The sequence below is a fragment of the Ictidomys tridecemlineatus genome, chromosome 5, assembly GCF_052094955.1.
Source record: "Ictidomys tridecemlineatus isolate mIctTri1 chromosome 5, mIctTri1.hap1, whole genome shotgun sequence".
Taxonomy (NCBI): Eukaryota; Metazoa; Chordata; class Mammalia; order Rodentia; family Sciuridae; genus Ictidomys; species Ictidomys tridecemlineatus.
The window spans coordinates 21347160-21373279 of NC_135481.1; the positions used below are offsets into that span (position 1 = coordinate 21347160).

At 42.9% G+C, this 26120-nt stretch overlaps 1 protein-coding gene and 2 long non-coding RNA genes across 5 annotated transcripts in view; 2 read left to right on the top strand and 1 right to left on the bottom strand.

Annotated features, from left to right (window-relative positions):
* Nucleotides 1-3611: 3611 nt before the first annotated feature.
* LOC120886868 (uncharacterized) lies at nucleotides 3612-4961 on the bottom strand. The gene is made up of 2 exons (XR_005730000.2): nucleotides 4882-4961; nucleotides 3612-4546 (listed from the first exon to the last, which is right to left on the bottom strand). It is a non-coding gene; the product is annotated as an uncharacterized LOC120886868 (long non-coding RNA).
* The window catches only part of Rora (RAR related orphan receptor A), a 671520-nt gene continuing 650129 nt past the window's right edge, over nucleotides 4730-26120 (top strand). The window contains exon 1 of the mRNA XM_078049529.1: nucleotides 4730-5127. Within this exon, the coding sequence (XP_077905655.1) occupies nucleotides 4962-5127 (166 nt within the window). The 5' untranslated portion in view covers nucleotides 4730-4961. The remainder of the gene's footprint in view (nucleotides 5128-26120) is intronic.
* Nucleotides 5192-13633, top strand: LOC120886866 (uncharacterized). Of its 3 annotated transcripts, none has more exons than XR_013438756.1 (3): nucleotides 5192-6595; nucleotides 8271-9025; nucleotides 9256-13633. It is a non-coding gene; the product is annotated as an uncharacterized LOC120886866 (long non-coding RNA). The 3 variants fall into 3 exon arrangements; XR_013438755.1 differs by lacking the exon at nucleotides 5192-6595 and adding an exon at nucleotides 6627-6866; XR_013438754.1 differs by lacking the exon at nucleotides 5192-6595 and having other exon boundaries at nucleotides 6873-9025.

Here is a 26120-nt window from a genome sequence, read left to right on the forward strand (position 1 = left end):
TTTCTTGAAGGCCATAGCTCTAGTTCCAGAAGTTATCAAAGGGAACAGGACCGGGTCCTTTCTGGTACATTGCCTGAGGAAGATTATTAATTGTTTTATGGAGGTCTTAAGGGAAGTTTAAACCACATTCCTGAATGATTCTAAGACAAGCATGGTAGGCTGCTTGGTTTTAGTGTGCACATCTTACCTTCCCTATAAGAAACAATACTTTGTCTGTTTTCCTTGTCACCTAACATACAGCAGAAGCATAATTAAGATTTTGCGAAATGACAAGATGGATATTTAACTCTTGACCCAGGGGCGTCTCAAACGAAGCCTCAACAAATACTCCTGTTAAATTGTTAGAATACCGACCATGTGCCAGAGAGTTTCTACACTAGCATGGTCCACTAGATACACAATGTAAACCATGTATTTTTTTTAATTTTCTAATAGCAAGATGTTTTTTTTAAAAAAAAGAGATGAAATCAAGTCAAATAATGTATTTTGTTTAACTCCACATATCTGAACCATTGTCAGTTCAACATGTACTCAATATAAAATTAATTAATGCCTCTGATTAATTGAGTGGCATTAATTAATTTTATATTGAGTACATGTTGAACTGACAATGTAAGTCACTTCTATGCATTTTAGTGTCCTCACCTGTATGGGTGAGTGGATGGGTGGAGTGGATCATCCAGGGTGGACACTACTTGCTTTCACATCCCTCTTTCCCTCTTGGTGTCTGGTAAGCTGGCTCTCCTGTTACCGTGAGGTCTTCAATGTACACCATTCCTTCTGATTTTGATGAAGCATTCTTCTGACACTTAGCTTTCCTGGTTGGGGCAAGATGCAGCCCTTCGGAGCCCAAGAGATGTGCTGCATTTTCATTGGAGTTTCTTCTATTTTCAGCATGTGGCCCAGCATCAGCTTCTTGCTGCTTTCTTGAAAGAAAGGAAACTTGTTGTCTGGGCACCCAGTTTGAATTTTCTGTCTTCTTTGTTCTCATGCATGTTGTAGAAAGCTCTACACTCCCAAGGAAATTCAACTATATATTTCCATCATTTCCCTTCTCTCTCTCCAAGAAATGCAAGAAAATAACTGTCAACTTTTTTTGCATATATAAATTTTAACAGCCCATACATGTCAACTAATCTTTTATCCAGGAAGGAAAAGCTTATTTCAAGTGATTGAAAGTTGAAATGCTTAGGTTTTGATTCTTGTTGTGTAATGGAATCACTGTGTGGACATGCTATTTTATGATTAGTTTATCAGCCCTCCTACCCCTAATCCACTAACACTAATGACTGCCTACTATGTGTAAGGACATAGTGTCTATGGAGGATAAGGCAAATGTTCGAACAACCATAGCAAAAGTTAGAAGGAGCATATCCAGTGTTTTGAGAGGGGTGTAAAGCACTAAATTCAAATATTTGGTTTGGGGGGGAGGGAATCAAGGAAGTCTTCATAGAGGAGTTGTCATAGAGAATGAATTTTGAAAAAAAAGTTAGTTTCAGTAAACAGAGAAGACAGGAAGGTCACTGAGGTCTGAGAAGTGGCACTGACAATTATCTATATCCTAGAGATCATACAGAAGAAGGAGGGGGAGGAGGAATAGGAGGGACCAGCATAGCATGTGGTGTGACCAGACAACTACATGTGTATTAAAGGGATTATGTAAGTATAAAAGGCAGTTTGGCAAACTCAGACTAATGGCAGTAGTGTCATACTGCTTCCATCCATAGGAGACAGCTTAATGAATCACAGCCCACACCTTTCCAACTAACCTTAGGCGCTCCTCCCCAAGATGAGATTGAGTCGCCAGTCTTGGTGTAGGAGTACGGCGTTAAGTGAGGTAGAGCCTTTAATACCGTGTTGACTAGTTAGTAGTTAATTGGATAGGCAATGGGGAGACATTAAAGTCTTGTAAGCAGGGGAATGACATGGTGGGAAATGAGAGCTGTAGTTCAGGGTAATTTACTCAGCAGTGCTATCTCGCATGGATTAGAATGGTTATAAGACTGAAGGCCAGTTATTTGGAAAGTCACTGCAATAGTTCAGGTGAGCAATAGTGGCTTGAATTGAATGAACACAGGAGAGGGCAGGTGTCATAGAAGTAGAATTTATAGAACATGGCAAGTACATTAGGACAGGGAGAACTAGGGGCGGGGGAGAGAGAGGGACAGAGACACGGACTCCCAGTAATTACTTTTAGAGTAAGAGAAATGTAGGGCTATCATCAGGAGGGGAGCCTGGGATTGCACAAGGAGGTAGGTAGGGTCCTTGTAGGGCTGGAGAGAAAAAGAAGAGAAGCAAAAACCTGGATTTAGGCTTATCTCTTCTACAAAGCACAATTTTTCAAAGCCTTTGCCTGTCTGAGAACTCACTGCAAGGTAAAATAACCATTTTGAGCAAACATTGTTGCCCTTTGTCAATGAGCACATCTAAGAAAGGCTCCCATCTCTCCAAATATTTGGAAAATTGGAAAGCCCTAATTAGTAATCAGGAAAGGGGCAGGAGGGAAGGAAAGAAATATAAACCCAATCACTGTGCTTTTCAGGTTTGAAATGCTTCCCCAATCCAGGAAATTTACACTTTAGTAACAATGATTGACAGTCAAGGAATGTATCTAACTCACTTTTATTTTTCCCTTGGGGAAAGCACTTGAGTTCCCAATTGTTTTAAATTGCAGAAGCAGTAATTGTCTTAGAGAGTGAGGAGAAATGTTTTTTGGAGCTGGGACCTCTCTCTGAAAAGAATATAAAGCTTATCTTAACTGGTTAAGGTCAGTAGAGCTGCTTTTCTGGGAGATCTATCCAGGGTGACTAAATCCCACCTTAGTTAAATTAGAAAAGTAAAAGCACCGCTTGAATGACCAGGGGAGCAGATTTAACCAAAAAATATTAACAAGTTGCTACTGGTACTTAAAAGGAAGCCAGGGTTACTTTTTGAGCTATTTGCATTCTACATAGAATTATTGGTGAAATTTAATTCGAAAGTATGTTTCTAAGTATTCTTTAAAAATACAATGCAGTTAATATAGTTTAACATGCTCACTGTCCCAGAGGAAATTGTTGATTAAACTGTTCACTTGATATATTTGTTTACTTAGAAAAGTCAAGTGTGACCAGTTAGGTCAATATCAACAAGAACATTATTAACAGGCTAACCAATGGTAAATGATGTGAAGGCTACTCTGGAAATCTGTTCTTTGATGTATGGGGAAACTCACACATCTGATTTGGGATAGAGGAGACAATCATGGCATTGTGTGTAGGCGCCAACAGACAGGCTAAAGCCAGGGATCCTTGCAGAGACTGGATTAAGGTATCAGAACTGTTCACATCTCATTTACATCACCCCAAAGAGTGGACCACAGGTTTGCTGATTAATACACAGACCATGGCAAAGAGCATTGTGTATGAAATCAGATCAAGGTCAGTAACAGTAACTTCAACCATGTGTGAAATTTGGCATATAGAAGTTCCTCTTAAGCTATTATCTAACAAGATTTTAACCCCCTTATTTTTTAAAAAACATTTTTTTTCCAAACTAGAAAGTTAGCAAATGCACAATGTTCCCCAATTCTCTCCCCCACCCCACCTCCTTAAACACATATTTATGCCACCTTCTGGTATATAATAATATTTTTATTGTCAAAATTTTTGAGCCTTCTGAAAGGAAGATGGGGGTGTATGTTAAAAATGGACTGATTTCATCAGTGTCTGCAGGCAAAAGAAAATGGTGGATTGATATTGAGATAGAGATATCAAGATACTACCACTTGAATATTTCCATCCATTCAATTTGTATTGTTCCTTTATACTGTAGTTTGGGATGAAGGTTACATTGATGTAATTTTAGGTTTTAAGCATCCACTAGAAGATGGGTTGTTTCAAATGAAGGAGTTCTTAGAATAATGCTTTCAATTATGTGACTTATTAGGAGTATCTTAATTCTATCATCCAGACATTATGAATACCACGCCAGTATATCAATCTTTTATGGCAAGACTACACTTAACAGCAAAAGTACCAGTGGGAATCACAATCAGCGGCCACGCAGGAGTTAGATGCAGTGTGGCATATTTTCTGCAATTTAGACAGTCATCCAACAAACAGGCCAAAGTTTTCTTCAGTAAAAAGTGCCCTGCCAAACGGCTGGCTTCTGGATTCCTCGCTGAAGAAACAGCAAAGGAGCTGAAAGCGACCTCTTTCAACCACACCAGAAATTAGCTGTCGATGGCGATACTAGATTCACAAAATCTGTTTCAGGCACACATACGTATCCAACCAAGATTGGAAACCCACTGACTGTCCCGTTTCAAAGTAAAAAGTGCCACGTCCTCCATTCTCCTCCTTCTTTGGGGTGTTAGTCCAGTTCTAATTCTTTCTTAGTTTCCACTCAGCCCTGGATAGGGCTGGCAGGGAGCTACCTGAGATTTCTCAACGTGGATAACCGCATTTGTCTCCTCCCAGGCTGGCTGTGGATGGGGATGAGTTCTGTTCCCGATAGAGTCTCAAAAGTAGACACAGATTCATCTCGCCGATTTTAATTTCTGTCCCTGGGTTGAGGAGACAGGAAGATTGGGGCGCAGGAGGAACTCCCCTCCTCCTCCCCTCTTTTCCCCACCTCCCTAAATTGGCAGCCGGTCTGTGGCTCTCGGTCTGGGGTCTGGAGGGTGGGGAATGTGGGTGTGGGGGCCGGCTGGAGAAGCTCTCGCTAGCGCTGCCTGTGGCCAGACCCGCCTCCTATCCCCTCTCGGGCGCACACACACGTCCACCTAGACACTCCGCGCGCTCCCTCGCGCTCTCGCTCGCCCGCCCGCCGCCGCCTGCTCTCTCCCTCCTGCTCTCGCCGGTCTCCTTCTCCCTTTTTTTTTTTTTTTTTTTTTGGTACCATAGAGTTGCTCTGAAAACAGAAGATAGAGGGAGTCTCGGAGCTCGCCATCTCCAGCGATCTCTACATTGGGAAAAAACATGGAGTCAGCTCCGGCAGCCCCCGACCCCGCCGCCAGCGAGCCGGGCAGCAGCGGCGCGGACGCGGCCGCCGGCTCCAGGGAGACCCCGCTGAACCAGGAATCCGCCCGCAAGAGTGAGCCGCCCGCCGCGGTGCGCAGACAGAGCTATTCCAGCACCAGCAGAGGTAGGAGGCTGGAGAGGGGCTGGGGAGGGGGCGGCGGAGCCCGGGCGCGGAGCGGGGGGCGGCCGGGAGCGGGCGCCCAGGGCGCGGGGTCCCGCGGCAGAGCACGAGCCTGCAGCTGCGCCCGAAGCCCGGAGCACCCCCTCGCCCCTCCCCCCTCCGCCCCCCAGAAATGTTGCAAACTTTTGCAGCCCGTTCTCGGCTTGCGGGAGGAGAGGGGGGCGGGGGAGGCGGCGGGAGGGTTGACAGCCGGCGGACCCAACCCCTGGCTTTGATTTTTCTGCAAAGACAGGAGGAAAGCCGCGTTGCCGAAATGAAATACGCTCCCCAAAATACGGAGAATCAAGGAGTGGGGGCCCGGGAAAGAAACTTTTAAAGCGGCAGTGTCCTTTTAAGAAGGAAAAAAAATATATCTGCTTATGGCCACCCTCCTCCTCCTTTACCTTTTCCCCTTTTGACAGTTTCGGCCCCAGCTGCTGGAGTCGGGGGTGTGTTTTCGGTCCCCCGCAGAGCTTGGGGGGTGGAAGGAGTGAGTAACCGGGGAAGCCCCGGGGGTTATGGAGAGGGGGCGCTCCGGGGTCTGGGGGCGACGCGGGCACCCTCTCTTGGAGTACGGCGATGGATTTGGGCTTTGGAGGAAAGGCCAGAAGAAACAGGGTGCGGGCGCGCGAGGTGCTAGCCAAGTTGTGTTGCGGGAGCGGCGAGGGGAGATGCGCAAGTTTTCAGACCCGGGTTCGGAGCCCGGCGCCCCGGCTGGCAGGGGCGTGTGCGCGCCAGCGCACCTAGGGCGGCGGTCCGGTGGGGCACTCCACGCGCAGTCGGAGTCAGCCGCTACAAAGAAAACAAGCAGAGCAAGAAAGCTCGATAGGCACCCAAACTTATTTCTGCCTTGGGAATCCTTCCCTTTCTGAGATTCCTAGTGTTTCTTCAATAACCTGGGGCTGGTCAGTGCAAGTTGAATGCTGGTTGGGTAGTGAGAGCGATTTTTCCCCTCTTTGGGAGATTTGTACACTTCATTTTGGTGTTTGGAGTGTGTATGGGGGCTGGGGGGCGGGCTCCGATGTCCCTCCTGGCGTTTTCCTAGTTAAAGTAGGTTGTTGAGCAAAGCTTACTCTCTCTCTCTTTCTTAAAGGTGTTTGAACCTGATGTGGGATTTTTTTCTTACCCCCCTCGGGTATGGGGGATTATTTATTTGAATGCGCCTGGAGTTTTCAAAGAGCAGGAGGAAGCTACGGCTTTAATTACTGTTGTAAATAATGTATAAATCACGCCTGTCACTCCGGAGGAAGCGGGCTAGCGGGAGCTGCCCGGGGTTGGGGACAGAGAGGATCTCTCCAACCCCGGCTTGGGCACCGGCCCAGCGCGCCCCCTCCTCTAGCCACTGGGCTTCAGGCGGTGAATGGGGAGGGCTGGGGAAAGGCGAACCCGGCCCTGGGAGCCGCTCCCTTCCTCTTCGATGTTAGAGTTGGAGGTAGGAATATGGCTGATCATGTGCTGGCTGTTTTACAGTTATCCCCCCCCCCCCGCCCCACCTTAGCCACACCCCCTGTCCGGGCGCTTTCCCATTCACGGAATTCGAGTACAGTAAAAGCCATCAGGATGACACACGCGAAAAACATTTAATTAAAGGCGATTTCTGAAGAGTGACCACGCCGAACTGCGGTTTGAGCTAGAGGGGGGCAGTAAGGCTGGGGCGAAAGGAAAGGGGATGAGGGCTGTGGGCCGGACCTGCAGCTAGATCGGTGAGTTTGTGTGCGGAGAGCTTTTGGCTGCAAAGAGTATATTTAGACCCTGAGACGGTGGATTTGGAATGCGAGCGGGTTATGTAACAGGGTTAATCAGAAACACTGGAGAAAATCCCCTTCATGTGTTTCTGAGGCTTTTTTTCCTCTCTCTCTTTTTAAGAAGGGGGAGCATAGTATATAGGAAGCGGCACTAATTTCTGGTTTGTGTTATCACCCCCCCCCTTTTCAGCCCCTCCCCCCTCCGGTATGTTATTAGCATCTTCAGGTGTCATTCTTGCCAGAAGGTGTTCTTGCAAGAGATAAGGGTGGCAAGCTGCAGAACCGACTAGCAAATCCGTAACTTGCTGTTCTTGCAAATTATATAACGCCGGGGCATTCAATACCACCTAGGCTCAGCACAAAGGGGAGAGGGATAAACTAGGAGTAGGATGCATCTTATGCAGCTGACCTGCTGACCTATATCCCCTTTCCTCTTAGAGCCCCCCCCCCATTCTGTCCATCCCTGGCCATGGCTCTTAGGAGATTTAGTGGGAGGGGGGAGGTAAGGCCCAAACACTCAACTCACATCCTGCACGCAGGCACTAGGTTATATAACAGTCTGAATGGAAAAAGGAAGGTCAGAGATGGAGGCATCCTTTAGCTAACACAGCAGTAGTAATAGCTTCCAGAAATTATGTGCATTTGCAGACTTTAACCTCAGATGTAGCGTCTGCTCCTCAGGGGTACCAATCTTTGTGTGTGAGCTGGGAGAAAAAGAGAGAATGTGTAAGTATGCCTGGTAGTTGAGAGTGATTTGAAAATGGGAAATGTTTGGGTTTTCAGATGATGTAATGGAGTTGGCAGAATATGCAAGTCTGCTTCCAGAGTGTAAGCAGTAAGAAAATTGGAGCTGGCATCCAGTATTAATGTTGCATAAATTACAATATCGGAAAGAAATTAACCTACACACTAGGTGATTACGCCTCTTAAATACTTAAAACATAAAGGCACACGACTCAAAGGAAAAGCAAACATCATCACCTTATAATTAGCATTTTCAACCTTAAGGAGGGTTGAGTGGAGTTCTTTGCATTGGGGAAAATGAGAAGCTTTCTGACTTGGGAGATGCTGCCTAAAAAGATAGCGGTTAGCCTCTAGCCAGTGAGTGTTTGAAGTCCACAGAGAATGTGGTCTGGATTCTCATGACATTGAGGTGACCTCATGAGACATTACCTAGATAGACTTGAGGCTATTGCTGAATTCCTACCTCCTGGGAATTCAAGTGTGAATGGGCTGTGTACCTTTAGCACCTGAGCTTCCAAAATCAGATGTGTGACTTTATAATCTGAAAGATGACCTCCCCCCCATCCTTACAACTGCAGGGAACCTTAGCAGTTTTAATGAAACTCTTCCGTTTTCTAGGTGGTATTAATGATGGCTGGTGTCATTCAGTCCCATCTTTACAGCACAATGAAAACCAGAAAAAAAAGACAGGCAAGAGGCAACATGGGAAGTAAGAATGAAGCGGAAAAAAACCACAGCGAATCTTTAATTTAACAAGGCTTTCAGAGACTTCAGGGAGCCATGAGCGTTGTGACATAACTGTTGTTAAAAAAACCCTTTTTCAGAATCTCGTTATTATATGCATGCCGGAAGCTTACATATTTTACTTCAGTAAAGTTATCCTCACAGGGCTGGATTCCATGCACTGGGTTTGCAACACCAGTGCAGAAGGTTGAAGGCTTTTAGAGCAAGCTGACCTAAGGGAAAAATCGAAGCCAAAAGATGGGATTAACATTGAAAAAAAAGCTCGGTTGGGTTGAGATCGAACCCCTGGAAGATTGGCTTAGATTGACTTAAAATCAGTTAACAGGGCCTACAATTTATTTGTAGCCCTGAGGACTTCTAGAACCACAAAACTCCTTGACACTGAAAGTATGTCCCCTCCTCTCTTCCCTTTAATCTCAGGTGAATCACTTTCTAGTAGGTTCTCTCCCTTAGCAAGTTAGCACCCTTTCTAGAGATGGATTCTCAGATCAACTTTTCCGGCATGAATCTGACTTCTCTACAGTGAATAAATGAAGCCCTATAGTTTGAAAGTGCTCCTGACTGGGAGGAAATCCTTTGCCACAGGGACGAAGTGATTATTTCTTAAAACGAGGGACTTTAATTTTCCGGTAAATTGCTCATAAAAACATTTATAATTATACGCTTTAAAAATGTAATAGAATAATTTTAGAAAATGTATTTCATGATAGTTATGATAACCTTTTCTGTTGCTCCCCCCCCTTCTTTCTTAAAAAAAGAATTGAATTATTAATCTAGAATTCAAGTCTTGAGTGGCTAAAACATTTATAGCAGACTCTTTTTATGTTAGTCACCTGCTGGAATTTTCCAAAACCTACAGGCATGATGTGGAGCCCTTGACTTTAGAAAATGTCTCTGTTTCTGAAACTGAAGCTTGGATGAAGCCTGCACTGATGCCCCCTCAGAATGAGACCCTTCTGCTTGTGTGTTTGGGGCAGCAGAGGTGGGAGCACACAGCACATGGCCCCTCGTTCCACATAGACTCCTGAAGTGGGACACAAGGAGGCCTGAGAATGGGAACCGTGATAGCCAGGCCTTGTGATGACAGTGGTCTGAGGAGTTTGATGACAGCTGAATCTCTTTGGAAGCAAACTGAATACTCTATGGACCTGATCTTTGGAATGCCAGTAAGACCAGCCCTTGGCCAATCTTCTTGTCACTTCTGAGTTAAGATGTACTTTTTCTCCAGATTCCTTGTTGTGGTTGTTTTCCCCCCCTGTAGGAACTTGTAGTGTAATGTTAGCAGGACAGATTGAGTTGGGTGTTATTGAAAATTCTCTTGGTGTGGTGTGAACTCTCTGGGCTACTTTTTTTGAGAGTACTTTCCCTTTCCCCTCCATCTTCCTAGTCCACTTGATGAATTATTATTATTATTTTAAGTTTTTGTACGTACTTCTGCATCTGAGAAAGCAAAAACACCTAATTGCATTTCAGGCATCTGGGAAAAGAGATGTCATGTAACTGCCCTGTGTGTGTATGGTGTGTGTGTGGGGGGGTTATAATTATATATCCTAATAGGATATCTGCTGCCCACCCTCTTTGTCTTCCATGAACCATGTACAGGGACTTTGAGGTCAGCATCATCCATTCCCTCATGGAGACTCCTAACCCATTGATCCCAGATTAGTGATAAATTCCTCCAGAGCAAAAAGTCCTTTTGAAAGGCCTTCAGTGGTTGGAGCAAACACTAACTTAGAATGTACAATCCTTTCTGAATGTGGAGATTGTATTCCTTGGTTTCAGGAATAGTCTGCTCTTTCTCTTTTCCTCTCCCCCCATCACTTTCTTACATTTACCTTTTGTAGCTAATTCACAATAGAAAGGGTTACTTTGGAATTAAGCTGTTAAATTTTTCACCCATCTTTGTAGGTTGCTAAAAAATAAAATTGTAACATTTTGAATTAATGCTTTAAAAATCCCAAATAATCAGCATTCAAGTGTTGATTAATATTCAGTAAACCATGATTTTTCTGTAAGGGTACCAAGGCATTACTGATGAATTGATTTTTTTCTGACTAACAGTAGATTAATCTGAAATGGTTTTTTTTTTCTCTTTTCCTTATTGAATGTTTTTTAAAGTGTACCGATCCCCTTTCCTACCCTAGAAAGAACATTGAGGATATAATTGAATCTTTCCTTGAGGCTTGAGAATCTTATGGTGCCACAGGGTCACTGTTCTGAGTATGAATTCTGATTGTACATTACAGAACTATAAATGGAGACAGTGTCAGAGACTGGACTAATCTGTCTTGATCCCAGCATGAAAATTGTTTTCTTTTTTTCTTTTCTTTTTGTTAAATCCTCAGCAGGAATGTTTTGTTATTTGCTTCCCTTGTTTTCTAAGTTGCAAGCAGCAAATTAGAAATTTCATTAGTTGATTCTGGTTAATTGAGGTTTTCAATATATAGGAAAATTCCATCTAGCATCTAGTCTTCTTAATTCTTTCTCTAGAGTTATAGGAGATGCAAAATAATTCTTAAATATTCAGGAAGGCTCTTAACACTTACAATAAGTTATATATTTACTATATTACCATAACATCATGTAATGTTCCCTCTATGTAATGGTGGACAGAAATGCCAGCTAATTTTACCTCTTCCTTAGGTAGGTTAAAGAGGTATCTTTGGCAAAGGGGCTCATGAGTCCCGAGTGTTAGAAAGCTCGAAGGTTAGAAGGAAGAACTTTAAGAATGTCGTAAAGAACCTTTAGATTGTGCAGAAGGAAGCTCTACTTCCAAGTTCAGGCCTGGGCTTCAGTTGGCACCACCTACATGGAAAGCATCCTTGGAGCCATACCACGGTCAGAGGCTGGCTTCCTTGGGCTCGTCTCACTTGACCTAAGGATAGTATGTGCTTATATCTTGGATGTCACAGTGTAGGGAATTCAGCTTGGGAGTCTTGGTGTTCTTTTTAGTCAGTAACAACTGACTATTATTTGTTGTTGTTGTCATTGTTGTTGGAACAAAGACATCAAATTGTCTACAGAAATAGGGTGAAATAGGGTGTGGTGAGGAATGGGTGTAGCACAGCTTATCTTTCAGGCAGAGCTGGCTTTTGCTTCAGCTCTTACATACTGATGCTAAAAGGAATTACAGGTAACAATTCCCTTGTGTTCATGGAAGAACAGTTTTTTTTCCCCCTAACAGATTTTTATGGCTTTAACTGACATGTCATCATTGTGAACTGTCTTCCCACATTACATGCTATGGCACATTAACAGTGGCATGGCATTGTGGGTTCTTGGTGATTGGCTTATCTACTGAACTGGGGCCCTGCTGGCTGGTTGGAGAGCCTTGTGCAGTGCCCATTGATGCTGAGGGTTCAGGTTTCATGTACCTTAAAACATGGCAGAGGACTCCAGGCTGTCCCAGGGAGAGTTTCTATATCAGCAGGTGTGTTTTCTCTGAAACTCCATCAAAGCTTGGGAAAGAATAGGAAGTATTATGGTATAGGGGATTGACAATCCCTAGCCTTGAATATCTTCATGTTAACGGGTGTTGGCATTTCCATCATGAACTATCTTCAAGTTTTCTGAAACAATTAGGGAGTTTCTGCATGTATGCACAGACCGTAATAGGTGAACTCATTTGGGGTGCAGGAAAATGTGCCACTTGGTATTGGATCCTCAAGCCAGCGCAAGAGGCAATGCACTGTTAAAAATACCTAGCTTACTTTCGGGGAGGATTTGGCTGAATACTGATGAAGTTTATGAAATATGAATGTAGTGAAGTTGCTGTATGTAAGTGGTAGGTGTGTGTGAAAGGAGTAAGAAGAAATAAAATTGTGTATAAATGACACTCTGAAACTTGATGGAATTGTACACGTGACAAGAATGGCGACATTTGGGTCTGTGCTTAACAGGGGGAAAGAAACAGGCTCAAAATCTATATGTCAGTCTACAAGTGGGATTAAAAATTAGAGAATATAAAATCATTTATAGGCGAAGAATGCTACCGAGGATAAACAGACAGGTTGGAAAGAATAAAGATGAAATTTCCAGAGAAGGGGAAAAATGATAGAGCAACATTTGACTCTATAATGAGGTATGTTAATAGTGTATTCCACACTATTAACTATGGTGCTGTTAGTTGGGGAAGCAGTTAGAACCAAACAAAAGGTATAACTAAGAATTTGAGGTTGTGTGGGAGAAATCCTTTTGATCCCCCAAACGTGAATGTAGATGCTGAGACACCAGGCTGCACGTGATATAATTTTTCCTGTCTCATCCTGATTAATTGACAGCCCACTGTATGCTTCTTTCCTGAAGGTGACTTTACAATCTCTAGACACAGACATTTCCCTCCGAAGTGGAGTGAAGGAAGGAGAACCACAGCTAAAGTGTGTCTCACCGGGTGAAGTATTTGGGGGAAAGATAAGAGTGGTGTCAGGGGAAGGGAGTAGTGTACACAGAGATTAAGAAGGCCTGTTTGGGGCTGGGGAGCGGGGGGGCCCGTGGATGAAGGCAGGGGATCTCTAGAGGGTAAAGAGACTTCTGTACAAAAGAAAATGAAATTAGCATTGACTCTGAAATGGCTGGGAATGTGACTTTCTAATTTTAAATTATCTTTAACAAGGGCAATGAAAAGAGGAAAGTTGACACTTTTGAGAAGTTATGACGAACTTGTCGAGAATGCCAATTGACAAAGGCAGGTAAGGGAATACTTGGAAAAACAGCAAGAACAGGTTGAAGGGCACGCTGATCTGCTTACCGGGATGGTGAAGGAATTGGTGGGCGTGTTTATTGACTCTTCCAATTAGTTTTCAAGAGACCTGAAGAAATGGACAGAGATGGAGTAAAAGGCAACCAGATGTGATTCTGCCCTTCCAGAAGCAAAGAGGCTTATGTCAACCCATGTGATCGATGCCAGTCACGGCGAGGAGTGACTGTGGAAATTAATGGATTTTCAACATCCAATCACAGAGGAAATGTGTATATTTAGCAAGCCTAAAACCTCTTCAATAAACTGCGTTGCTTTTCATTTTCACTTTCCAGTTATAAAACCAGTGGAAGATGAAAAGCCCACGTGACAATACAGCGTTCACTCCTGGGAACATTTGTGTGACAGGGATATTATATCTGAAAGGACGGGGCAGCTGGGAGGGTGGACTGCCCATAACTCTCAATTGTCCAGGTGATGAAGCACTGGGAAAGCAAAGGCAAATGAAATAATTTGATAATAAAAAATGATTTCTCTGTTAGTGACCTGATTACTTGACTGATGCTGACAGGTGTGAAACTGCTGGTGTGGCTCTTGCCATCTCTGGCACTCCTTACCTACCTCGGAGGAGCGTGGGGTCGGGGGAGTAGGAACCAGGGCAGTTTCTATAGATCAGCCTGTTGACCCAGAAATTGTCAAGTTTCTTAGTGGGAGGGACACAGCCAAAGATTACTGAGGTTCTACAACTTTCTCCCCACAGAGAGTCACTAGGAGAATTGATGGGTTCTTAAATGTTCTAGAGCTTGCTTTTTCTTTCTTTCTTTCTTTCTTTTTGTGGGGGGTACCAGGGATTGAACCCAAGGGTGCTTAACCACTGAACCACATCACCACCCCTTTTTATTTTTTATTTTGAGACAGGGTCTCGCTAAATTGCTTAGGGCCTTACTAAGTTTCTGAGGCTGGCTTTTTGGTGCACCTGTTTCAGTCTCCTGAGCCACTGGGATTATAGGCGTGCACCACCATGCCTGGCTAAAACTTGCTTTTTAATCTGAGATTGGGGATATATGTTAGATATATGAGGTTCACTCATTGCCACTGGTTCTATTTTATTGGACTACGGTGTGTTAGACCCAGAAGGGGACCTAAGAACCCTCTAGCTCATCCCTCCATTTAAACCAAAGCTCACCGACATCTAGTGGTATGTCCAAAACCATAGCAAGGGTATGACAGGACTCCAGGTCTACTTTCTCAACTAATCTTCCTTCCACTTGTGTGCTGTGCCAGGGTTCTCAGAATTTCCTTTCCTCCAGGAAACCCCTTGAGGGTATTAAGGTATGTGTAGAAACTAATGTGGAATTAGGTAGTAGATGTATATATGAAAGTACGTAGTGAGAGTCATTTTGGCTATGCATCAATAATGGAACATTGTCAGTAACTGTGATTTTTAAATCCCATTGGACGTGTCTATTATTTATTAAAAATTAGCCAGTGAGCTTATAGCTATGTCAGTAATGTCATTCTAAAGCATAGTGAAAATAATTCTTGAGTCTCATGTTGTGATTTAGTAGAGAGGAAGTCACAGGTTGTGGAGTTGTGCATCTTACCCTGTGCGTTTAAGTGTCTCTCCAGCCAGCTTCTTTCTTCAAGGTGAAGGCTGCTGTGCCTTTTATAGGGAGAGTGAAAGCAAGACTATGGATGGACTACTACAAAGCCATTAAAAGTCATATTGCAGTGGGAAGGTACTTCTTAATGGATAAAAAGTTTACAACCTGTTGCTAAATGAAAAGTAACACCTTTCATCACAGTGTGCAGAGAATCACATTATATTTGTGAAAATAATTCCAGTGTGTGTACATGTATAGATAAGAGATATTTTATAATTCTATCAATAGATTAACTTTGACTCAATAAATTAACATTTCAAAACAATGAAATAATAAAGTGGTTATCTACAGATGGTGGGATTATCTGAGTTTCTTTCTTTTTTTTTTTTTTTTTGCTTTTCTGTATTTTTTGAGTTTCCTGCATTTTGTATGTATTACTAAAAATAAATCTTTTTTTCCCAAAAAACCATTGTTTCTGTGTTGTGAAGCTGGGGATGCTATGAAGAAACTCATTTCAAACTTGGTGTGTTACTGGTCCAAGTTTACCAGCCCAAGAGCAAAGAGCAATGCCTTTTTTTTTTTTTCTTTTTTGATTCCAGGTATTGAACCCAGGGGCACTTAACAATTGAGCCACATCATATGCTCTTTTTATTTTTTATTTTGAGATAGGGTCTTGCTAAGTTTCTGAGGCTGGCTTTGAACTTGTGATCCTCCTGCCTCAGAACTCCTGAGCCACTGAGTTTACAGGTGTGCCCCACTGTGCCCAGCTGCGAGCAATACCTTTCGACAGTCACATTCAGCCAGGAAAACTGGAGTCATTCATCTTGAATATTAAAAGGAGTGTCCTAATTTTGGAACTTCTTGACCCTCTAGAGTAATATCTTTGAAACATTCATATTGCAGTCCACAATGAGAAAAATAGATATTGTAAGCCAGTATACACATAGTCACATGAATCTGCACATAGAGACAGACACGCAAGAGAAATAAACTTTTGCTATAAAATATTTACCCTTTAGCTGTGGTGCACTATTATTTTTGTGCTATTATTTAAAATACAGGTCATGAGCCATCAAATTGGTTTCTTGATCTATTTATGAGCTGCTTCTTGCAAATCTGAAAAACCCTATCCTGGGCATGGGGTAGAAGCAGTCCTTCAGGGGCCTGGGGCCTGGCAGTGGGAGGGAGGAGGGAAGTGTTTCCACAGTAACTGATGTTGAGCTCCAGGTGTTACTCATTATGATTCCAAGGAGGAAGTAGGGGAGGACAAATAATGTAAATACTTATTATTATAATCATACAGTATCTTTATGCCACTTTTAGCACATGCTCATTAATATCCTATTTCATTTAGATATGCATCTGCCTTGACTGGTTTAGAATATAAATACTTGGATCCCCACCCCTTGCTTTGAATATACATCAGTGTGCAAGAGCCCAAGGGTGGTATATATTTTTTTCATTCAATCAATATTTACTGTGTGCCAGGCACTGTGCTAGACTCTGGGGATAAAGTAGCACACAAGAGAGGCCAGGTTCCTGCCTTCCTGAATCTTATGTTCTAGTGGTGGCTTTTTGTAGGGTAACCCACTGGGTCCAGACGCTTCAAACAGTTCTCCTCTTACCTTGAACTTGACTTTTTTCACCTCTATACCTTTCATGTACCTTCAGCCTTCCCCTCCTCCAGTCCCTCACCCAATCTATCCTCATCTGTCTTTGCTTATGGGAAATCCTACCATCAATTCAACTACAATAAGATCCACCCTGTCCTTCCTGAAGTCCCCAAGTTCCCTTTGATAGTTGTCAGTCACATAGGCCTTGCTCATGCAACAAGCATGTAACTCTTCCTCTGCCAGTTCCTTTTACATTGTCTTATACTGTTTTTTTTTTTTTTTTTTTTTTTTTTTTGTATGTAAGCTTGGTTTCCCCAAGACAGGGATCATGGACAAATGTTTTAATCCTCAGTTTTTGATTAAAGACGGTGCTCATTAACTGTGCAAGCAATCTTTCCCATGTTGCTGTGCAGAGTTCTTTGTTTCTCAAGAGACCAGCTCAGCCCTCTGAACCCTACAAACTTATCTCTAACTTGCTTGTACTTCCAACTGGGTTTGGGCTTTGGACCCTTGTTTTTCCCACCTCCCACTCTCCTGGATCCACCAGTCCCCTCCATGGCACGCTCAGGCCTGCTCCAGTCTTGAATAACTCAGACTGAGGCTGGCCATGTTGGGAGAGTAGTACATATATCTGGCTGTTAGAAGCTTCCTTGGAGTGAGAGAGTCCTGGGTCGTAGGCTGGGTGTGCTGTTTGACCTCTCAGTCTGTTTCCTCACCTGAAAATTGGGGATGCTGCAGATGTACCTTGGGAGGACCAGGTGTGATAAAAATGAATACTCAGGGCTTGGCAAGAAGCCTGGAAAATATTAAGAGTAGCTCCTGGGATGGTGGCAATAATGATGGAGCAGGTGTGAGGGGTGGTGAAGCCCTCTCACCACCATCCCCTTCTCTTTATTGGGTCCAGTCACCATTGCTTGGAGCATCCCTCCTTGATGCTGATTGGCTGCTCTGTGAAATAAGCAAGAGTCTCAGGGCATCAGTGGAGGTTCTGACGTTTTTCCTCTTACCTCCAGGTCCATTTCTGGGACTGGATCCAGCCCCCATCTCGCAGTTCAGTTACCCTGGGCTGGGTCCTGCCAAGGGAGGACGGATCACTTAAGTTCAACCCATCCACCACTTGTTGGGCTTTCCTGATGTTACCTCTCATGCCTTGAGCTGAACCAGAAGTGACTGCTCATTCCTCCCTCCCTACAACCCCATCATTCCTGTGGTCCCCCACGACTAATTCTCCCAGTTCGAGGATGGGGTAGACCCCTCCTTCCCACCATGCTCTGTGCTCTCAGTTCTAGCATCTTATCATTCCTGGCCCTCCCTTCTCCTTCACTCACTTTCTCCTCCCTGCCAAAAAATCCCATTGGAGAAGGCTGTCTGCAAGGGCTCCATTCAACTTGTTCTACATTAATGCTCCACTGTGGTGACCCACTGCTGAGTCGTTCACTTGTAATGTAATCTAATAATTTACATGCACTTTGCAAGCAATACTCTCAGAGACTCACAACCTGCTCAAAATTACTCTGCTGTTACAGTATTTGAGCTGATGAGAGAGCAGCGTGAGAAAGAGTGGTTATTGGAACCACAATAGTTTTGGGTAAACCTGGGAAAATCATGTTAGCGCAAGGATAGGGAGTGCTGATGGATTATAATATCCTTTCTTAGAAGATCAATTAAACTTGCCACGGGTCTTTTATTGACTTTACTTGTAACTGGACTAGGATAGGTCAAAGTACAGCGAGGTAGGGGCAGAGCAAGCTGGAAGAAATGACTCAAGAGTGGAATCCTGTCTTTCTGGGATGCTCCGAAAAGGTTTTTAGTTTTGATATACTGCATGACTTTTACAGAATTAATTGGCACTGTGATTAGGTGGTTTTATTTCTTCACTCAAACATGTTGGAAGCTGATTCTAATATGCAGTAATAATGAAAATAGAGTAATGCTGTAATAATAGTGCCATTGTAAAGCGAATTACACCATTAAGCATCTATTTTGTCTAATTTGTGTTGTGATAGTGTGGGTGATACACAGAGACTTCAAGTAGCTGGTCTTTAAGAAACAGACTCTAGCTAAGAGGAGGGGGTATAATATATTGAACATTCAGCAATGAAAATAAAGTGTGAATGTCATACATGAAAATAAACATGCAGCATATACACATGTATGTAGATGTCGGACTAAGAAGAAGATGTATGGTGCTGGCCTGAAACTTCTTGGCTCATGTTACATTATAATGATTAAGCTGAATGAGGATGGGTGATCAGTTATGGCAGGTCAAGTCAATAATGGAATCAAGCAAAGCTGGAAAGCAAGGCTTTCTGTATTTTGTTTTTAGCCTCTTCATGCTTGTCATCATGCCTGAGAACCTCTATTCATTGCACTTCTCAAGTTAGCAAAGAAGTGTTAAGGGTCCAGGAACATTGGTCATTTTCCTTTGTCATTTGTCTCACAAGGAAAGATTAGTAAAACACGTTCTTCTGCAGCAGAAAGATAGAAGCACATTTTTATGCCTGAAGTCATAACCCAACTCTAAGGAGCTGAAAAAAATAGGCTCTGAGAAGGTATCGTTTAGAGTGGCTGCTCCCAGTGAGACATGTAAATTTAAAAACCCAGGAACATACTACACCTTGGTTAGGTTCCAGTGACTGTATTTCTTTCCCCTTCTGGGGACAGGCTTCTTTGGCCAGGGACTGAGGCTATAGTTTGGCAGTTATTGTCCATGAGTTTCCAACCAGTAGAAAGGTATCTCAAGGAGATCCTGAAAACTTCCCTGGTACATGTTCCACTCTGGATTGCTGCCTCCAAAGCCGCTCTGTGTTCTGCAATAGGAACATCTCAAAGGGATTTTGCTGGTGGCCTTTCATCTTTTCTCTGCCCTCACTCCAAGATTTTGCTTGTGCAGCATTGTTGACACCATTACCTGGTAAACTGGAACTGCAGAAAGACTTTGCCCAAACAATTGAGTTTTTATGGCAGTTAAGAATATATTTAAGGGGCTGGGGTTGTGGCTCAGTTGTAGAGTGCTCACTCAGCATGTTCAAGACCCTGGGTTCAATCCTCAGTACCACATAATAAATAAATAAATAAATAAATAAATGTATTGTGTCAACTACAACTAAAAATATTTATATAAAAAGAATATATTTCTCTCTCTCCCTCTCTCTCTCTCTCTCTCTCTCTCTCTCTCTCTCTCTCTCTCTCACACACACACACACACACACACACACACACACACGGTACTTGCTCTGATGGTCAAAATACTGAAAGTAAATTTGCTTCATAAACAACTGTGAGCTTCCCTGTACCCCAAATCAACAATGTTGATATTAAACACCATGAAGAATGAAGGAGAGCAAAGGCAGCATCAATGCCTGGCATCTGGATTAAGAATATTTTTGGTGGAGAAATTTATTGCAATCCTGAAAGAAAACAATATCAATATTATATTGTGCCTAATAAAATGCTATAATGAAAATTATCATGGCATTTGACAACATTCCTTTATTAATTGGTCTTTTCTATTAATTTTTTTAGTCACAAACACACTCTGGTTTCCTCTCTCATTAGTTACAGTCTTTATTGAACTCACATTTTGCTGCTTCAGCTGTGTTTATCTTCCCATTGGTCTCAGTTCCTCGAGGGCAGGGTTGTAGATTGTCTTCAGTGTTCTGTCTCATATCTCTCTGCCTTTTACTGGGGCATTCAGTGAATGCCCTCAGGATGATAGTGACGGTGCAGCTTAGAATCAATATGTGAAAGTCGAGCCAGCTGAGGGAAAGTGGAATGAGGCAAGAAAACCTAATATTCTTCGAAAGCTTTAGCTGTTTAAAGGTGGTATGATATGCTGTCTCCTTGCATTGACTCCTCAAGGGTTTATTGAGCACTTACTTTGTGCTAGGCCCCGAGTTGGTCAATGGAGGGACAAAGCTAAATTAAGGGATTTAGTGGGAAGAAAAGATAGAATAATTTGAAAATTGCAAAGAGTGGTATAATAACCATACTAGCAAAGTATATAGCACACAGGAGATGGGGAGAACACTTTGAGAGGAGTCTGGGAAAGCTCACTGAGGTGATTAGATTTGCCTGGGTTTTGAGAACAATGGGGAGATTCTTTAGGCAAAAAGTGAGAGGGCATTCCAGGTTGAGGTGTGAGGTGCAAACTGATGGCACATTCAGGTCATGTGGCTTGGCCTCACCAAGGAAGGTGCTGGTGAGGACCAAGAGATCAAGTTACAGGAAGTAGGCAGGGGCCATGCACTAAGCATTTGGGGACTATTCCCATAGGCCCCAAATTTTGAGCAAGTAAAAAAAATGCTTGCTTTTTTTTGGGTAAGATACTGAAGTAAAAGTACCTTAGGTAAGGGATGGAGAATTGACAGTGTAGATAGTGAACCCAGGGAAGAGACCTCAGTGATGATTTTGAAGGGGATATGTCAGGCCAGGACTTTAACTGGAGTGTGTAGGGGGTAGAATTTCTCAGGAGATGGAATCAGAGGTGCATGATGGAGGGACTGATAGGAGTCCACCTCAGAGTTAGGGGCAGAATTATTGGCCAAGGCAGTTGGGTGGAGTGGGTAGAAAATGTGAGTTAAGGTTTGGATGGGATGAGTTGGAGGTGCCAGATGGAAATGTGAGTTTGGCAGGTGGCATGTGACAATGTATGACATGAAGTATTAGGAGGGAAGAAAAACATTTAGCCAGAACCTGGGGCCGTGGAAGACTATCTGTAGACAGGGAGCCCCAGCTCTGAGTGGCACTTTTTGGGGGGCTGGGTACTAGGGATTGAACTCAGGGGCACTCGACTATTGAGCCACATCCCCAGGCCTGTATTGTATTTTTATTTAGAAACAGGGTCTCCTTGAGTTGCTTAGCATTTCTCTTCTGCTGAGGCTGGCTTTGAACTGGCAATCCTCCTGCCTCAGCCTCTCTAGCTACTGAGATGACAGGCACACTCCACCATGCCCAGCTCTGAGCGGCACTTTTGACGGGATTGGAAGATAGACTTTGTTCAATCATGAAGTCATGTTTATGGATTTTGAAGTGATATCAGTGCAGGTGAGTGTGGTCAGGAAATTGAAGGGGATGAATGGTGAAGTGAGAGGGAAAAGATTGAGATCTAGAGATCCTACATCTTCTTGAGAAAATAAGGATGTGCGTCAGCTGGGTCAGGTTATGGTGCCCTGTGCTGCTTCAGGTTGCATTTGTATTTTTTCCACTTTGGTGGGGATCCTTCCTTCCCAACATATCTAATTGATAAGTGAAGAGTTGCTGCCTTTTTTTTTTTTTTAACTTTCTACACAGCCCAGCATTGATTTATCCTGTCTCTAAAGGGAATCTGCCTCACAGTTGGCAGAACCTCAAGGCTGGAGCAATGGAATGAATAGTAGCTTTGGAGAGGTCTCTGCATTGCCCTGGGAGAGAGTCTGTGTGGGAGAGAAAGTTGAAAGAGGGTCTTGAGAAAGGGTGTGAGACCTTCAAAGGATGGGTCCAGCCATAGGAAACTAAATAGAAGATGTTTTGTTTTTGAAGTTCACCAGAAAGACAAAAAAGAAATGCACAAGTGTTTGTAGGCAAAGCAGACAATGACATTGGTTATGCTATAGTGAGATTGCCACTGCTGCATGGCATGTGTTGGGCTCCTGTTTTCGGGGGACTTTCTTATATGCAACAGCCTCTGGAAGTCTAGGCAGGAAGTTAATAGTGTTGCAGCCCAGGGACGAACCTGGGAAGTGTTGTGCAATTCGGGGGACCGATGGACTTAAGACAATGTGGACACTAATAGGCTGACCTTATCTTTAAGTCCAAACTAGCCAGGAGGGGGCCTGCCCTGTTGGAAGAGCCCTCTGTTTGCCCGCCTTATGAGGCTGGAGCTGGCTGTCTGCTGTTTTCTGGGAGTTCAGTGATTGCCCTGTCCCTAGCCCACTCATGTGTCATGTGAATTATTTGTGTTATCTCTGTGCTGTGAAATTAGAGGCCTGCACCCACCGTGTGGTAAGTGGATTAAAGTAAAAGCCTGTTTTTTATGGTGTGGGGGAAACCCGGCCAATATGAAGGAACTATTTTGTGTGTGTTTGATCTGACAGTGGGAGGCCTTGGGATGCCAGTGTCTTCTAATACCTGAAAGCTGAGCTCCGGCTGGAGTTTTCTTCAAAGAGGTTTCTATTTTATCTGTTGGCACTTCTGCCGGGAAGGAAGGTCTGGGGTGGGTGAATCTGTGATGATTCTTCTTCTCTTGCTGTTGTTTTCTTCTCTTTCTAACTTTGCAGAAAGCCCTTCCGGTTATCCACTCAGACCCTGCTCAGGACACTGGTAGCCAAACAGTCCTCTTTTGTTAAGTATTTTTGTTTCTCTTGAAAGGTGCCCTTCAGGACAGCACGGCCTTTATTTGAGCTGTTTATAATTGAGCCCTGAAGAAACTTAAACAGAAATCATTCTAAACCCAGGCCAAGCGCCTCCTTTGCCTTGCTCGGCAAAGCTAAACCCACGCGAGATGAAATCCAACCACTGGTTACCTGAGAACCACTTTGGGGAGCTTGACTGCCCTCTCTTGGCCACCATCCCAGGAGGCAGCAGAGGCCCAGGGCCAGGCCTGTCTATACAGAGATGCCGGAAGAGTTGAGGCTCTTGGTGAAGGAGTTCAGGCTGGGTTATGATCTACAAGTAGCCTGTAGAAAATGGTTTGGAGGAGACATTTGTGGCTTTTAGTTGTTTTAGAGTTGGACTATTTAGAGGGAATTTTTCCTCTCCGTGGCTCAAGCTTTCAATAAGTTGATTTATATATTCTTTTTTTAAAATATATTTTTAAAAAATTATTTTATTAATTGATAATACCTTTATTTCATTAATTTATTTTATTTAATGCTGAGGATCGAACCCAGTGCCTCACATGTGCTAGGCAAGTGCTCTACCGCTGAGCCACAACCCCAGCCCCTATGTTTTCTTTTTTTAAGAATATAGACTTTTAAAAGAAAAAGGTGTTCATAGCTATAACTTTGAAATACTTCTGTCATTTCTGTTCCTGCCTGTTTCCTTCAACAAATTAAGGTAAACTAAGTCCTTTGAGAAAACCAGGGCATATATAAGGATTTGATCATTTAGTGGTTGTGATTTGGGGATTACTTCACTTTTAATGGGTATAGAGTTAACCTCTGGGACTTGAAACAGAATCCTCATCCTCCCCCAAGTCATCTGGTTTGGGGCTCAGATCAAGCCTCATTGCCCACAAATACTGCAGTGCGTTTTGGAATTTTTCTTTCCACTTTCAATACCAGCTGAAGGGTCATTTCGGGTTATTTAGGTGGAATAGGGAGAGAATGCTGGGCTTTGTCAGAGAAAGAAAGACTGGCTAGAGAAGTTCTAATCCCTCCGGGCTGTTTGGAGCCTTCTTGTGCGTGAGGTCATTGGTATATTTAAATTCGGAACTTCCACAGTGCAGGTCAGCAAAGCTCTCCCAGCCTCCTTGCTAACTGTAGATTTCTCCCGTGTTTCTAGAGGAAGAGACACCTGCCTCTTGGGGGAACCCCCCCACTTCACAGGAGCATCTGTGCAACGGGCCCCTGCATACACAGACAACTGAAAAGTGAAGCAGTCTGGAGACAGGCATCATTTTGAGGCTGAAGGACATTTTAGGAAGTTAGGGACTGGTTCTGTGACAGGGAAGTTGAGCTAAATATGCAGTTCTATTTTAATTTTCACTTTATGCCAAGGCAAAAAGCATTGGGAGATAGACTGTAAATGTGTAAGTAAGTCACTACAAGAATAGCCCCTTGAAAAATGCATATCAAGGGAGGCTAAATATTTTCTCATATCACTGAATGCATATGAAAAAGTAATGCTTGATCAAGTTCCTGAGAAAGGGATGTTATACAGCCATGATCACAGTAATGAATTGCACCAAGTACTACTTGGTGATGAAGTAAGTCTTGAGATGTCTTTGTCAGCTCTGGCTGCTATAACAAAATATCGTAGACTGGGTGGCTTAAACAACAGTTGTTTATTTTCTCACAGTTTGGAGCTTGGAAGGTGAGCTTCGGGGTTTGTCAGGCTTGGGCTTGGTAAGGGTCCTTTCCTGGCTTGCAGCCACCTTATCACTGTACCCTCACATGACATTCAAAGGAGGTATCTCTTCCTCTTCTTATCAGGGCTCAATCCTTATCATAGTACTCTACCTTCATGACCTCACCTAAACTTAATCACCTCCCAGAGGGACTACCTTTTAATAACATCACATTGGGGTGAGAGCTTGAACATATAAATTTTAAGGGAACATAGATCTTCAGGCCACATTTGTGGCCAATGTCGAAAGCATACTAATAATTTTCAGGATGGTCAATTTGTCTTTAAAAAGTTGTTAAAAATTCTTATTTTGCTCATGTGTTTGTTTAAACTGTGTGATGTTTTTCCATGCGTATTTCATCACCATATTCCCCATGTACTGTTTGAAATGGATGGTAGTAAAATCCAAGGTAATTAAGGTGATGGTATCATTGTTTAAAATTAGAGAGCGTGATTTATTTTTATTTACTTTTTTGGCAATTGAACAGCAAGTTCCTTTGTATTCTGCATAATTGGATCACATTTTAATTTTGTGTCAAGCAAAGATCTATTTTCCATTTCTATTAGGAAGACAAGCCTCTGTGGCTGGGTTTGAATTGGGATTTTGCTGTTGGATGTACTTTTGAAGTTGAGTCAGCTTCTAACAAACTCATCTGTGAATCTTTAGGGTAAGAAAGAAACTTCAATCTATAGCTGATAAACAGTCATGGATTTTTGTCTAAAAAAAAATATGGAGAAGTCAAGAGAGTGAAATATACAACCACCAAGGCAATCAGAGAAGAATCAGATCATGGGTTATCCAGTATGGTTTATATACCAAAAAACATATTGATCTTTCATTCGGGCACATCAGTTTGAGTATATATTCTATTATCTACATGGCTAATGCCCAGGATATTCATATAGAGCAAATTAATGAAGACAAACTGTGAAGGACATACCGGACAAGTAACCATAGGACCTGGGTTCTGATTCCAACTTGACTGTTCATTGTATAAGCAGGTTACGCAAGTGGCTGTCAACCCAGAGGCCTCACCTTCTCCATAGCGCAAGGAAGTACTGAGTCATGATATCCTGCCAGCTCCCACATTCTATGACCCCATGCCTAAGGCCCAAATTTTTAAAAAATATTTTTAGTTGTAGATGGACACAATAACTTTATTTAGTTATTTTTTAATGTGGTGCTGAGGACTGAACTCAGTGCCTCAGACATGCTAGGCAAGCTCTCTACCACTAAGCCATAATCCCAGCCCAAGGCTCAACTTTTTTAAGGAATCCTCAAAGAATATTCAGTCTTTTTTCTCTCTAGCTTAAAATTACTGAGGCATAATTTACATACCATTACATTCACCTGTTTTAAGATTACAATTCAATAATTTAGTGAATTTATGGAGTTGTATTACCACCACTGCAACCTAGTATACATACCTATCACCCCTAAAACTCCCTCATGTCCATTTGCTGTCACATCCCCTCTCTGCCCCCAGTCTAAAATAGCCATTGATCTGCATTTGTCTTTACTGGTATTTCATTTAAATCAAATTATATGACACATGTTTTTTTTGTGTCTGGCTTCCTTCACTTAGCATGATGTTGTAGCATATGTCAATACAGGTTGAGAATATCTCTTATCTAAAATGCTTGGAACCAGAAGTGTTGCAGATATTAGAAGTTTTTGGATTTTGAAGTGTTTCATAGACTTTTCTAGTTGGGCATCCCTAATTTAAAAATGTCAGATATGTGGAGATGCTTTTTATTATTGAAC